Consider the following 14178-nt stretch of genomic DNA (forward strand, 5'->3'; position numbering starts at 1 on the left):
CTCCCTATTGTAGGTAGCTTATATCCTAGATTGAAATTTTTCTTTTCAGAGCTGAAGCACTTAATTATAATTACACGAGTGTTAATACCATCTTTATTATAATATAGGATCTTGGAACTGAGGTTTTTTTTTTTTTTTAGAGCACTTTAGCATACATTATAAATGTTGATGGCTGCAACACAAGCAGAGGGAGTGAAAATGGCAGACTAACGAAACAGTTCTTTTGGCGCCCCCTAATGTCCAAATTTTAGAAATGCGTTACCAAGGGAATTAATTGCAATGCTATCAGTTCCTTTTAATTAAATTTTTAAAAGATTTTATTTATTCGAGAGAGAAAGAGAAAGAGTAATAGCACGAGCAAGGAGGAGAGAGAGAAGCAGGCTCCCGGCTGAGCCGGAAGCTCGATGTGGGGCTCCACGGGGCTCCATCCCAGGACCCTGGGATCATGACCCAAGCCGAAGGCATACACTTAACCAAACAGCTGAGCCACCCAGTTGCCCCTATCAGTTCCTTTTTAAAAGTTAGTTTTTAAATTAAGATATTCTTTCTTAAGCTCATGCTGCTAAAAATACTTGGGACTTTAGATACCATTTTATAAACAGACAGAATTTAGTTGATAACTCAGTTATTTTTAAATGAAATTTAGAATCGTCTAGCAAGAGGATTCAAGTAGATAACTAATATTTACTTACCACTTGCAAAGTACTACTATGTAAAGGCTTGTTTATCATTACACAACCCATATTTGGTAGTCTACTTGGTATTATTTTATAAATGAGAAAACTGAGGCATGACTTGCTAAATAGCCCATTGCTAGTGGCTAATAGCACCTAAACAAGAACATAGGTTTTCCTAGTCATCACCAGCTCTTAGCAATTTTATCAATTTCTTTCTTTAACCAGTTACCTCAAAGTGGAGGAGCAGCTTCCTAAAGTATTCTACAAGTATAGGACCACAAATGTTCTCCTTTAAAGCCAAATGTCTTAAACCTCAGAAGAAAATAGAAACCATAGCCACCCTACAATGTGTATAAATGAAAGTCTTTGTTGCCTAAGGGAAAAATAAATCACTTAAGGGCAAAAAATGCTAGTTAAAATTTAATATCCCTGAAAACTTGCATCTTTCCAAATTCAATATGTTAGCTAAGAGGAACCTGAAATTTTTCTTCTGGTACAAATTTCTTCCGAGACACATTAAATGAGAAACGGTGACTATGTGTAGGAAAAGTGCTATTATTAAATTTTTTTGAAAATTTATCTTTTTGGGGGGGCAGCCCGGGTGGCTTAGCGGTTTAGCGCCACCTTCAGTCCAGGGCGTGATTCTGGAGGCCCGGGATCGAGTCCCACGTCGGGCTCCCTGCGCCGAGCCTGCTCCTCCCTCTGCCTGTTTCTCCCTCTGCCTGTGTCTCTGCCTCTCTCTCTCTCTCTCTCTGTGTCTCTCATGAGTAAATAAATAAAATCTTAAAAAAGAAAGAAAGAAAGATTTATCTTTTTTTGTTTGTAAAAGCAATGCAAATTTATTGCAGTATACAACCTAGAAATAACTGCTGTTTACATTTTAATGAATTTAACACTAGTTTTTTTCCTATTCACATATTTTTTATTATTAAAGTATAATTAACATACAGTGATATATTAGTTTCAGGTGTACAGCACTGATTCAAAATTCTATACATTACTCAGTGCTCACCATGATAAGTAGTTAGTATGTCATGATATGTTATTACAATATTATTTACTATATTCCCTATCTTATACTTTTCATCTCAATGACTTATTCATTTTATAGCTGGAAGTTTGTACCTCTTAATTCCTTTATCTATTTCACCCATCCCCCCCAACTCCCCTCTGGCAACCACCAGTTCTTTGTATTTAAGAGAAGTCGTTTGTTTGTTCATTTGTTTTGTTTTTTTTTTATTCCACATATAAGTAAAATCATAGGTATCTTGTCTTTGTCATTTTTTAAATGATTGATGTTGTGATGTGTATATTGTTTTATATCCTGATTTTCTTACTTAGTCTATCTTGTTGAGTTAAAAAACCTATTTAATGGCTACACAGTGTATGGATGTACTGTAAAACATTGAGTCATTTCCCTATTTCAACAATATCTAGGTTTATCCATTTTTTTCCATTTTCAATAAACTTCTTGAAATAGCTCTTTATATAAACTCTCCTTAAGGGTTTAGATCTTATTGAATCAAGACTTAAGCACATTTTAAAATGCTTGATGCAAGTTGCCAAATTGCTTTTTAATAAATCTTTAATATTAATTGCTTTTTAAAAAGATATCTAGGAAAAGACAGCCATTCATTTAGTCATACATGAAATATTCAAATAGCCTCTACCATGCACCAGCCACTTGCTACGTACTCACAGAATCTCTGTTAACAAAGGAGACAAAGATCTCTGACTTTTAGAGAAGACAGTCGATAAAAGCAATCATAAAAAAATAAATGCCAGCACTATAAATATAAAGGCAGTAAGAATCAAACCTCACAACTGTTTGAATTGTGTCATAATCAAAAGAATTAAAAGATACAATTTCTATAATACTTCAGTTAACCAACTTGTTTGATAATGGGGCTTTTGGCCAGCCAATTTTTTCCACTAATTAAAGTTTCATTTATTTATGAAGACAATTCAGGCAACAATGATCCCTTCATGCAGGAATTTGCTATTTTACTCTCTAAAATCCTTATGGATGTTTCACTGAAGTGATTTATCTCAAAGCAATGTGTTTTCAAAATTATGCCTAGATAGTACTGCTGGACAAATCATGCAGTAGATATGGCTTCCCCTGCAGACCCCAGCATTCTTCTGTATCACTTTCCTTGGTCTTTAAAAACCTGATCTCGGGCAGCCTGGGTGGCTCAGTGGTTTTAGCGCCACCTTCAGCCCAGGGCCTGATCCTGGAGACCTGGGATCGAGTCCCACATCGGGCTCCCTGCATGGAGCCTGCTTCTCCCTCTGCCTGTGTGTCTCTGTCTGTCTGTCTGTCTGTCTCTCTCTGTCTCAAATAAATAGATAGATAAAGTCTTTAAAAAAAATAAAAAATAAAAAAAAAATAAAATAAAAAATAAAAACCTGATCTCCAAAAAAACAAATAACCTGAACAAACCCATTTATAATAAGAATTAGGTGATTTATTAAACTTATTCTGTTTTCCTTCCTTAGAGTATTTGGACTTTAATGGAAAGCAAAGTCTTATACTAAAAAAGGAAAATAATAAACCTCAGAATATAATATCAGGCTTAGGAAACACACTGAAGAAGTTTCTCTAGTTTGGAGATCCATATTTTTTATCCTGGTATAAATAGTGTATGCAAATAATAGCACATAAAATAACTTATATTAAATATAATTTACATAGTACACATAATTTAATATATTACATAAATTGTATTATGTTATATATAAAATATATAAATATAAATAATATAAATAAACAATAGCTAACATTTATTGGATGTTTACTATGTGTTTGGTACTGTGGTAAGCATTTTATATATAAAATGTACATGTTGTACATATGTACATATTGTTCTTTACTCATCACTAAAGCCCTATAAAAGTTTTATTCCAATTGTACAGATTAAGAAGATGAGGCCCAGGGGCATTAAGCAATTTTGCCAAATGTTACAAAGCTGGTAACAGTAAAGCCAGGGCAAAACACATCCTGTGAGATACCAGCAACCTCGCTATAACTTTGCTGGTCTTCCTCAGAGACCTAATTGGGCCCTGTGTCAACCTCCCCTCAGCCATGGAACCAAATCCTCCTTTATACATTAGCTAATAATAAAACAACACCAGGAGAACTTCACTTTTAATGTAATGTCTGTTAGGAAAATGCAAAAACATGAGAAAAGAGGGAATCACAGGATGCTATTGACTAATTTTATATGGGCCTGAATATAAGGTATGGAAGCAGGTTTGGGTTATGGCAATGAAAATAAAACCACAGGAGAGAGGAGAATAGGGAATAGGATGGGACAATTTGAGATGAAGACAAAGTATAAGTGGAAAAGGTGATTCTCTTAAGGACAGGACCTCCACTGGGAAATTCATAATGTGTTTTTCCAGCTGGTTCAATAAAATGTCTAGAAAGCAGTACTTCTCAGAGTGGGGTCTGTGGCCCAACTGCACTAGAAAAACTTGGATATTAGTTTAAAATGCAGATTGCTGAGCCTCCAGTCAAGTGATATTTCTGAAACAAAGTGTAAGAACCACTGCTCTAGGGGTTAGACACACCCTTTAAGAGAGAGAAGTGTCATGAAAAATGACATAGGGTGTGGGCAGGAAATGTGAACAGAATCGGGGAGACCTGATTGCCGAAGCCATAGCCTTAGTAATAGTGGTTTTGGGGATCAGAACAGGGTGGGTACATGAGAATTTCAGGCTGTTATCTCTAGTGCTATCTGGTCACCTCTTGGCTTCCTCTTCCTCCTGCCCACCGCTTCCTGAAGTTGCTGAGCACCCCGCCCACCCTGAGTCTGCTGAGCACCCCCGGATTCCCAGAATCACAGGATGTAGGACCACTGTGCCATCATGTCCCACATGACCCCCTCTGCCTAGACCCTGCCCTGCTTCTGGATGTAAAGCTTTGGATGAGGCTATGAGAACCACTAAGGGCTGCTAAAGTTGGAGCTTCTAAACCACCAACCTGGAAAGTCACTATAAAAAAAATTCCTGGGGTCTTTAAGCAGTACAGAAAAAGCCCCAAAGACGAAAAGATAATTTGTGAGTATAGAAAACCAACACTGAACATGTGAAAGTCAGTTTCCTAAATTCACTACTACTGATACCAAAAAAAGTGAAAAGATGACTTCTGATCAGGGTGTTGTCCAACTTTGCTGTAATACAAGTCTCTTTGCAATGAAAGAAAGGCCCAGTCTCCATAATCCCTTTAATGACAAGTCAGAGGCCTGAGGGAAGGGCAGTCACATTTCATAATGATTAATTAACTTGCTTGAATTGCTACTTGAAGTAGGAAAGATTCCCAGAGAAATCATATTATTCTTTTTTTGACAATTCTCCAGAGGAAGGCAAGTATGAGCAAGATTTTAAACCACAGTGTGTTTTGTTCTCACAAATCACCATTGGCTGTTGTATTACCAATGACTTTAAAGATTCACATTAATTTTTCAGAACTTTTAGGGAGTACAAGAGAAAAAACAAATGTTATGTCAGTGGAACTAAATATCAGTGATATTAAAAAGAATGCAGATTAAAGGCTGGTACACAGAACTGTACTTTTCAAAAATTCCATTACTTGTAATTAGGGGTTTCTGATTCCTTCACATTTAGATGAATTATAAATGTGTAGATTCATGGTTACTAAACCAGGTTAAACAGACACACAATGTTCCCTGAAATACTAATTAGTTTCAAGTTGTCCTCTGGATCCTTTTAATCTTCCTCATGTCCTATTCCTAATAAAGTATCATAGCTCTGTAGAATAAAACAATAATGTGTAAGAGTTTTATAATCTCTCTGAGATTCACAATATTCACTAATAAAGAATAAAGATTATGCTTTTCTGTGAGGAAGTAATAATCTTCTGTGTTAGTTTCCTATTGTTACTTTTTTTCTTATTGTTACTTTAACAAGTTATTACAAACTTGAGCCACATAGCATGTGGCTTAAAACAATACAATTTATTATTTTATAATTCTGGAGGTGGGAAATCCAAAATTAGTATCACTGGGCTAAAGTTAAGATATCAGCAAGGCTATGTTCTTTCTGGAGGCTCTAGGAAAGAATCAGCTTCACTGCCTTTCCCAGATTCTAGAGGTTGCCCTCATTTCTTGGCTTGTGGCTCCATCTTCCATTTTCAAAGCCAGAAGCATAGTATCTTCCAATCTCTTTCTCTGACTTTGACCCTCCTGCCTTCTTGTAAGGACTCTTAGGATTTCATTTGGACCTACCCCTATAATCTAGGACAATTTCCCTATCTCAATCAAGTCCCTTTTGCTATATAAATTATATAAATATATATAAATGTATATTTGCTATATAAATATAATTCATACATAAATATTCCTTTGTGAATTTAATATAATTATAACAATTACATATAAATATAGCTAAATATAAATGTAGCAAATAAATATTTGCTATATAAATTATATAAATACATATAAACTCAAAGGTTCCAAGGATTGGGACATGGACATTTTTTGGGGGTAGAGAGGTCACTATTTGTCCTACCACATCTCCTCACCTATCTACCCCACTACCTATTATTGCAATTTTTACTAATCATTGTGATTTGATGCCAGCAAAGAAATCAAACTGTTTCTCTTAAGCAAAAAATGAATTATTGGAAAAATAGATAAAAATCAGTAGGAGGGCCAGCAAAATGTTCATGAGTAGGATACAAGGGACAGCAGAAGCCAGAACCACAGCCAAAATTGGAGCCTGGAAAGAATCCGGTGAGGACACTGCAGCTGGCACTGTGGTCACGCCACTGCCTGCCCTGCCCTGCCTGGATGCCCCGTGGTGCAACTGTTACCAGACTCTGGATATAACTGCTACTATAAGTAATTTCCTGGAGCTGAGTGTTCTGTGCCAGTGGAGGAAGGAAAGCATCTGAGCAGGTAGGTTTAGGTCATCCACTTGTAGCTACTTTCTGGCAATGAAGAGAAGTCTTTGTTCCATTGAGGCTTCTACAGTGGGAAGCCTTACCTGCTTCTTCCCTGTTTTAGAATGCCCACAAAGAAGTACGTCCTGGTGTTGGACAACTTAAAAATGGCAAATGTCTACTAGACTATTCAGACTGAGGAATAGGCATGTGCTATGCTTGAGAGCAAAGTTGCACTTTTGAAGAATCTTAAACTACTGAGTAGGACTTGGAAGCTGCCCGTGCACATAGTTTGTTAGACCCCCTTCAGACCCCCTTCCTCTATGTATTCCATGTGCCTTAGGAAAATTTCCTGGGTTGGCTGCTGCTTTTTTACTCTTACCTCTTCTTAATCTTTTTTTTAAAACATGTGGTCACAATACATATATTTATCTTCCTTACCTTCTCCCTGTGCATACCAAGTACTTAGAGCTGAGGAACATAAGCAAGAAGATAATCCCTTGAATACACCTAGGCGCACCCTCCTATCCTTAATATACAAGGATGACACTGTAACTCATGAAATGATTCATCGTCTAACTTGTTTTTCTAGTGTGGTAATGAGTTTATTCTGACATATCATTTTCCCTGCCCTGGGCTTTGGGTGCCTATTTGATAGGTCTGGCCACTCTCTTCTGTTTTTGCCAACTGACTCAGACTAGTGTCAAATCCTTACCCTTAGCCCAATAATGTTGAATTCCAATCCTAGAACCAAATTAATCTGGGGAGATAGCACATAAACACTGTGAAACAGCTGAGATTATTAGAAGAAGGAGATTAGAAAGAGAGAACCTAAGGAGATGTTTATGTTTTAAGAAAAATATCTTGAAAAACATACCCTTTGTCTCTTTTAATATGACTCCTCCTGTATCTAGAACCTAGTGAAAGAAAGATCTAGAAAGATCCCTGTACCAACTTTGGTCAAAGCCTTTAAGATGTAGGCTTCAGGTAGCATGACACCAAGACTGGTAAAAGCAAAAGTAAATAAAGAAGACTTATAAATGTTCATACCCTTTAGACCAGTAATTCCACTAACAGAAATCTAGCCTTAGGAAATAAAGAGAGATATGGAAAAAAAGATTTATGTACAATGATATTTATCCAAAAACTAATTATAGTAGTAAGAATTTGGAAACAATCTAATAATAGTAATAATAGCAATAACTAATGCTTGTTAAGCTTTTAATTTGTGTAAGGCACAGTACTAAGTGCTTAATATGAACTATCCCATTAGATCTCAGGGGGGAAGTGCTGTTACTATCCCATTTTACAAATGAAGAGGGGTTAAGCAACTGACCTAGAGCCATGCAACTCCAAGTGGTAGAGCCAGGATTTGAACTGAGTCTTATCTGAATCTAAAGATGGCATTTGAAACCACTAAGCTATACAGTTTCTCAATAGGACAAATATAGTACAAACAAATGAAATACAAATATAGTACAAACATGATGAAATATTAAATTGCTATCAGTATGACAGTTTTGAACAATTTTTAATAAAATGAGGAAATATTCATGACATAATATTGAAAGAAAGAAAAACTAAGACACAACATTTAATAAAGAGCACGATTTCCACTAGGTACAAATATATACACACAAGACTGTTAACAAAAAAATGATTGCTTCTAGTTTGTGAACAAATATAAAATTGTACTTTCTTCTCCATACTCTTCCATACTTTTCAAGCATCCTATAATTAGTGTGCCTTGCTTGTAAAATCAAAGAAAATAGTTGACTTGTAGAAGGAAATAACTGTGGGCTGGAAGATTCTACGAATCAGCGCTAAATGGGTCAGGCCAACTATAGCCCACTGTGGTGTGGGCTGGAGTCCTGCAAGGCCAGGCAGCTCTAATAAACCGTGGCCAGCCCCTGGAGGAGCAATGGCTAAGTCTTACCATGGGAGCAGCTGGTTGCAGGGCTGACTGAGTTGTCCCATCTGAGGCCATGCTGCTGCAGAAGTGAGCTCATTAATTAATAGAGCCAGTGACTAGTACAAGCTAAGTGTCAGGACTGGATGGGAATTTTCACTCTTTGAGTCATCTATCCTTTTTACGCCTTTGTTTCTTCATCCATGAAATGTGGACAATAGTATTTTTTACCTGTTTAGCGTTAAATGACAGAAAGCATGTAAAGTCTAGTACATTACCTGGAGCATAATCAGTACTCAATGAATGGTCACTTAAAAAGAATAATAAGGGCAACCCGGGTGGCTCAGCAGTTTAGCGCTGCCTTCAGCCCAGGGTGTGATCCTGAAGACCTGGGATTGAGTCCCACGTCGGGCTCCCTGCATGAAGCATTAGTTATTGCTATTATTACTATTAAGCCTAAGTTCCTGCTTCTCCCTCTGCCTGGGTCTCTCTCTCTCTCTCTCTCTCTCTCTGTGTGTGTGTGTGTGTGTGTGTGTGTCTGTGTGTCTCATGAATAAATAAATAAAAATCTTTAAAAAAAAAAGAATGATAAAACACACTTTGCCCCATGGTATAGGCATAGAAGGAAAGACTCAGGAGACAGATTTGGTATCATCCCTCAGAAACAGATGAAATACATTATGACTAAAACCAAGCACTTTTGAACAGATTTGATTAAAATAGGCTGGCATCTGATAGGGCACAGAATGTAGTTATGTTATATGTTTCTAGTCTTGTTCAAGAATGGAAACTACTTTTTTTGTTTAAAACTATTTTAAATTCCCTCTAAATTTTGTTTAAACACATTATCTTTGGAAAGACTAATTCTAAAGTCCAATACCAGTTTATATATGGTATATAAAAATTCTTATTAGAGATATCTCAAATTAGAGATATTTGAGTTTCTGAGTATCTTCAGGAGGTATATGCTGTGAGAGAAACAGGGATAGAATTGTCTCATTATGGAGATAGGCCACAGATATTAATTTAATAATGAAAATATTATGAGATTTTTCTAGCACATTAGGCAACACACTGATGATTAGAGCTAATAGAAACCATTTTTTTTTTAGTTATAAAGGTTCTGAGTGTGTGTACATCATTCTGTGTTTGTGAACGCTTTTCTGTGTCAAAATACTTGGAAATACTATAAAATAGTAACAGCAAGTGGCTTAAGGGGATAGAATTAGGGATGGTTCTTTTTCTCACCATTTTTCCTCTTAAAATACTTTTCTCTCTTAAGGTTACTGCTTTTATAATGATAAATATTACATATGATTTAAAACAAATGACCTAGCCACTTGGAGGCAGTATACCATGAAGAATATAGTCTACATGGTTTCATTCCAGTCCTATGTTTAAAAATTTTGTCATTGGCTTGATTTCTTCTCTGACAATCTTGTTTATAAATTGTCTCACTTCAGATATCTGATTCTTTGGGAAATTACTCTCTAACAATTAACCATCTCCTTTTAAATGACTTTAATCTAATTTAAATTAATGCACCTGGTTGATTTGAAACTATAACAAAAAGACCCTGAAGGGTGATTGTGTTTATTCTCCTATTAGGGCTAATAAAGCCCTAGTTAGATATGAACATTATTTTTATATGAAGCAAATTAATAACTGAAGTTTCATTGCTAAATAATCACCTGTAGTTTATACAACAGAGTTAACCTGCATTAAAAGCCACAGCACCACATATTACTTTTAAATAAAAATGCTAATTTTAAAATAATGAAAGTGAAAACAAAAATAATCTAGCAACATTGATATAAAACCAAGATCTTGCCAAGTTGAAAATCATGTACATTTTAATATAATATTTCTAGTCTTAAAATTTCAGATGCAGACTCCTGCTGGGGCTCCCCAAGAATGAACCTCAGCCTACAAAATACTAATTTAGATGAATGAATCTGGCAGTGACCATTGGGGCATAAGCTTGCTCCCAGAGTTTGATGGAACCAAATACTTGGGAACAAAAGAGACTTACTGAAGCATTAAGAAGCCAGAAAGAATTTCCAATCTGTCACAATTCACAGTGCAACATCTTCCTCTTGCTGTAAAGAAGACAATAAAACACAGGAAAGAACTTTTGGTTCTTCTTGCGTTTTCACCTTCTAAAATTCTCTACCCGTTGTCTTAGAAAACTACTGAGCCTGTGCCTGCACCCAGATGGACCTTTTCCAAAAGTTTCCAAAGACCATAGGAACCTTTGTATTGAAACCCCATGATCTTTTTCTCAAAGAGAGTTATCTGGGCCACACAGCCTATTATACAAGCCGTGATATCACGGTGGCGATCAAGGCTCCCTCAAGATATGATTTCTCCCTGCCCCCCCCCCAAGTAATTCTTCAAAAAGAAAAAATGTGAACACTGAAATCAGAATAACTGAACAAATAGGGTTTGAGGCATTCTTGGGAATTCAGAGCTTAGAACTGTTTTCAGGAATATCTTTTGTCAGCTGGAAGAACAGTATCCTTGAAGTCACCTCTGGGAGCTTTTAATTATCAGGAGGGAGGAAATGGGTATGAAAGCTCCAGGTCTCTTGGGTTCAGACTGAAAGTGAGTTAGCTGCCAAGACTGCTCACCACACCCTGGTCAGAAGCTTTCATTAGCCATGTCCTGACAGTCTTTATGACTAGACAGGGCTGGCCAGGATCTTCGCCAGTGGGAAAGGAGCAGAGGGAAGTCATTAATAGCATTCCACCCCTGTGCTATAACCTCAAAGTGTCTGCTAATCAAAATTGGGCTTCTTATATAGAGCCAAGATACTGTTCGCCAGCAGTATCTCAAAGATTATGCAAAGGCAAAAGTGACGTATCTTGGAGGCTCTTAAGGAAACCTAAACTTTATTGCATCATTTATTGGAAGGAATCAAGTAGAGACCTGTTGTGCATTTTTTTGGTCAGTGAATTAAATAAAGCTCCTTGGTATTCTTTGCCTAGAAGCCTCATGAAATTAGAGGATACACCATGAAGTTTAACAAACTCTAGGTAGTTTTTATTGTCCTTTCAGTGTTTCCTTCTTTAGGATTTTCCCAATTAAATAAAAAGATGAAAAGACACACATACTCGAAGGCCTTTCCTTTTATTCCACTTTCAAGCCTATTAAAGTATACTTTAATCATCTCCAAACAAGTGAAGAAACTCTTTTAGGAATTTGGGTAACCTGAATGCAAAATGAAGAAGCTCACCCTATTTTCTTTTTGTTTAAGTTCCCCAGGTTACAGTGAAATCATTCCAACATGATACTCAGAATTCTGAGCTTCTGATTGCTTCCATCTTTAAAGGACATCTTACTTCTGGTAAGAAAATGCTACTTAGGTTTTCTGAGTAGTCTTTACTAATTATCCATTTGAATCTTCCAACTGAAAAATCATGTCAGGCATAAACTTCTTGATAATAAGATATGCCGTATGCTTACTATAGAGAAATAATAAAGATCCACTTAAAACTGAATGTCAGGAATGGTTTAGGTGGACTTTGCCAGCTTTTGATATGGGGTAGATACATTTTCATTTCAATGGGTGCTGAGGTTCAAGACCCCAAAACTCCTTCTTAAAAAACATTATTTGAGTATGTACCATGTACTAGGAAGTTGTATACATCATTTGTTCAATTTTCAAAACAACCAAGGGAGAAAAGTATTATATATCTATTTTATAGATAGGAAAACTGGAGCTCAGAGAGGCTGAGAAACTAGTCCAAGGTCACACTAAGTGACAGACTAAAATTCAAATCCTGTTTTTCAAATCCTGAAATCTGTGTTCTTTCTCTTGTACAAATCAGTTCCTGTTTTGTTAGTAGGATTCAGTATTTTCCTTTGATGATCTTACCTAAATGTTTTAGGCATAAAAAATTATGAGATCAGGTTGTGCAATGGACAAATATAACTCTAAATAGAAATTTCAAAAAAAAATAAATAGAAATTTCAAATTGAAAAACTTTAGGTATAACTATTTCACCTCTGACCACTGGTAGACCATTTATCTCCCTGCATAGAAATCTGGGAGGAATAGTATCAGAATCTTTGAAGACTACATTGACATTCTTCAGACTTTCATTCACTTATTCAACAAATATTCATTAAACAACTACTGTGTGCCAGGCACTGTTTTGGGTGGGGAATCAGCAGTGAAAAAAAAAAAAAAGAATATGGCCCCTATCTTCATGGAGCTTCCATTTTAGACAGATGGGGAGAAAAACAATAAACAGAACAAGAAGACAAGAATCAGGTGGAAGTTAAGTATTATAAAGAAACATGAAGCAAGGTGAGGCCGCTCTGAATGTGTACATGAAAATCAATGAACCAAATACTTAGGCCCAGTTCAGATCCTTAATTACAGATGCCTACCCAGGCCTGCACCTTGATATTTCTGTGGGAACTAGGGAGGCCAGGAGCTTACAGCAGCTCTATTAGATAGGTGCTATGATCTCTATTTTACAGAAGAGGAAACTTGAGTTTCAGCAAGCTTATAATTATGCCTTGGGGCTACAGGGCTGTTAAAGAGCAGAACCCAATATGAACCCACGTATCTCCAGTTGTCTCTTGATCACTCTGCTGTATCTATCTTTATACCCCTATGCCTGGCCTCCTGGCCCCATTTTATTGTGGGAATTCTCTATTCTCTCCCAGGCATTAATACCCAAAGATATGTGACACCCCCTACCTCCCATTAGTTGTGTGAAATCTTTAGCAATAGAGTTTTAGTTCTAGAAAAACACTAATTCCATATCTCCCTTGGGACTTTGGTGATTTTTTTTTTTAAGTCTTAATTATTTGAGAGAGAGAGAGAGAGAGAACATGCTGAGGAGTGTGAGCTGAAGGAGGAGCAGAGGGAGAGAGAAAGAGAAAATCCTCAAACAGACTCCCTGCTGAGCACGGAGTCCAGAGTCCAATGTGCAGGCTGGATGTGGGCTGGTTGTGGGGCTTGATCCCAGGACCCTGAGATCCCAGGACCTGAACCAAAGTCAGATGCTTAACCGACTGAGGCACCCAGTCCCCACTCCCCATCCCTGGCCCCTGGACTTTGGTGTAAGCTAAGCTACAGTAGCCTGGTCCGTGCACATCAGTTGGCTTTAGTAGAGGGACCAGGCAGCTTGGAGACCCCCAAGTGTCTGTCGGGTACAGGTGGGAAATAATGAGGGTAGAGCCAGTGAAGTGTCTGCCACATGGTAAGTATCTGATAAACATTTGGTAAAGGGAGTGAGAAAGAAAGGAATAAGGATGGAAAGGAGGCCAATACCCATCATCACTCAGAACAAACTCCAGCATGATAGTTATGTCTCAATGATAGTCTATATTTGAAAATAGAAAACAAGATTTTTTTTCATGTACTAGGGAGACTCATAGGTAACATGTGTTGAATAGATCATGTTAATTATTTAAAGATTAGAGGTGATTAATTGATGCTTCAAAATGCAAGAATTGTTTTTAAGATAAAATGTAAGTGCAAGTTATATAGCAATTTAAATTTCCTTCTTATATATTGTTTTAAGTAGAGCAAATATCCTTTCTCAGCAGAAGAAAATTCATGAACAATAAATTTTGAAGAATGGTGACAAGTTCTATATAACTTCTATCTTACTCAAAAGGTTAAAAAGAAAACCCCCCAAAAAACCCTCAGTTGTGATTGTGGCCAGTTT

The 14178-nt window shown here is 36.7% G+C and overlaps 1 protein-coding gene and 2 long non-coding RNA genes across 6 annotated transcripts in view; 1 reads left to right on the forward strand and 2 right to left on the reverse strand.

Annotated features, from left to right (window-relative positions):
* LOC144310768 (uncharacterized) overlaps positions 1-14178 on the reverse strand; it is a 130048-nt gene that overhangs the window by 68457 nt on the left and 47413 nt on the right. The window lies entirely within an intron of this gene.
* Positions 1-14178, forward strand: part of IL23R (interleukin 23 receptor) — a 65627-nt gene that overhangs the window by 39408 nt on the left and 12041 nt on the right. Inside the window, exon 8 of the mRNA XM_077892248.1 lies at positions 11748-11837. Within this exon, the coding sequence (XP_077748374.1) occupies positions 11748-11837 (90 nt within the window). The remainder of the gene's footprint in view (positions 1-11747; positions 11838-14178) is intronic.
* Positions 1-14178, reverse strand: part of LOC144310769 (uncharacterized) — a 38285-nt gene that overhangs the window by 23280 nt on the left and 827 nt on the right. The window contains exon 2 of the long non-coding RNA XR_013376448.1: positions 10524-10590. This is a non-coding gene — a long non-coding RNA (uncharacterized LOC144310769). The remainder of the gene's footprint in view (positions 1-10523; positions 10591-14178) is intronic.

Source organism: Canis aureus, chromosome 3, assembly GCF_053574225.1.
Source record: "Canis aureus isolate CA01 chromosome 3, VMU_Caureus_v.1.0, whole genome shotgun sequence".
NCBI classification, from domain to species: domain Eukaryota; kingdom Metazoa; phylum Chordata; class Mammalia; order Carnivora; family Canidae; genus Canis; species Canis aureus.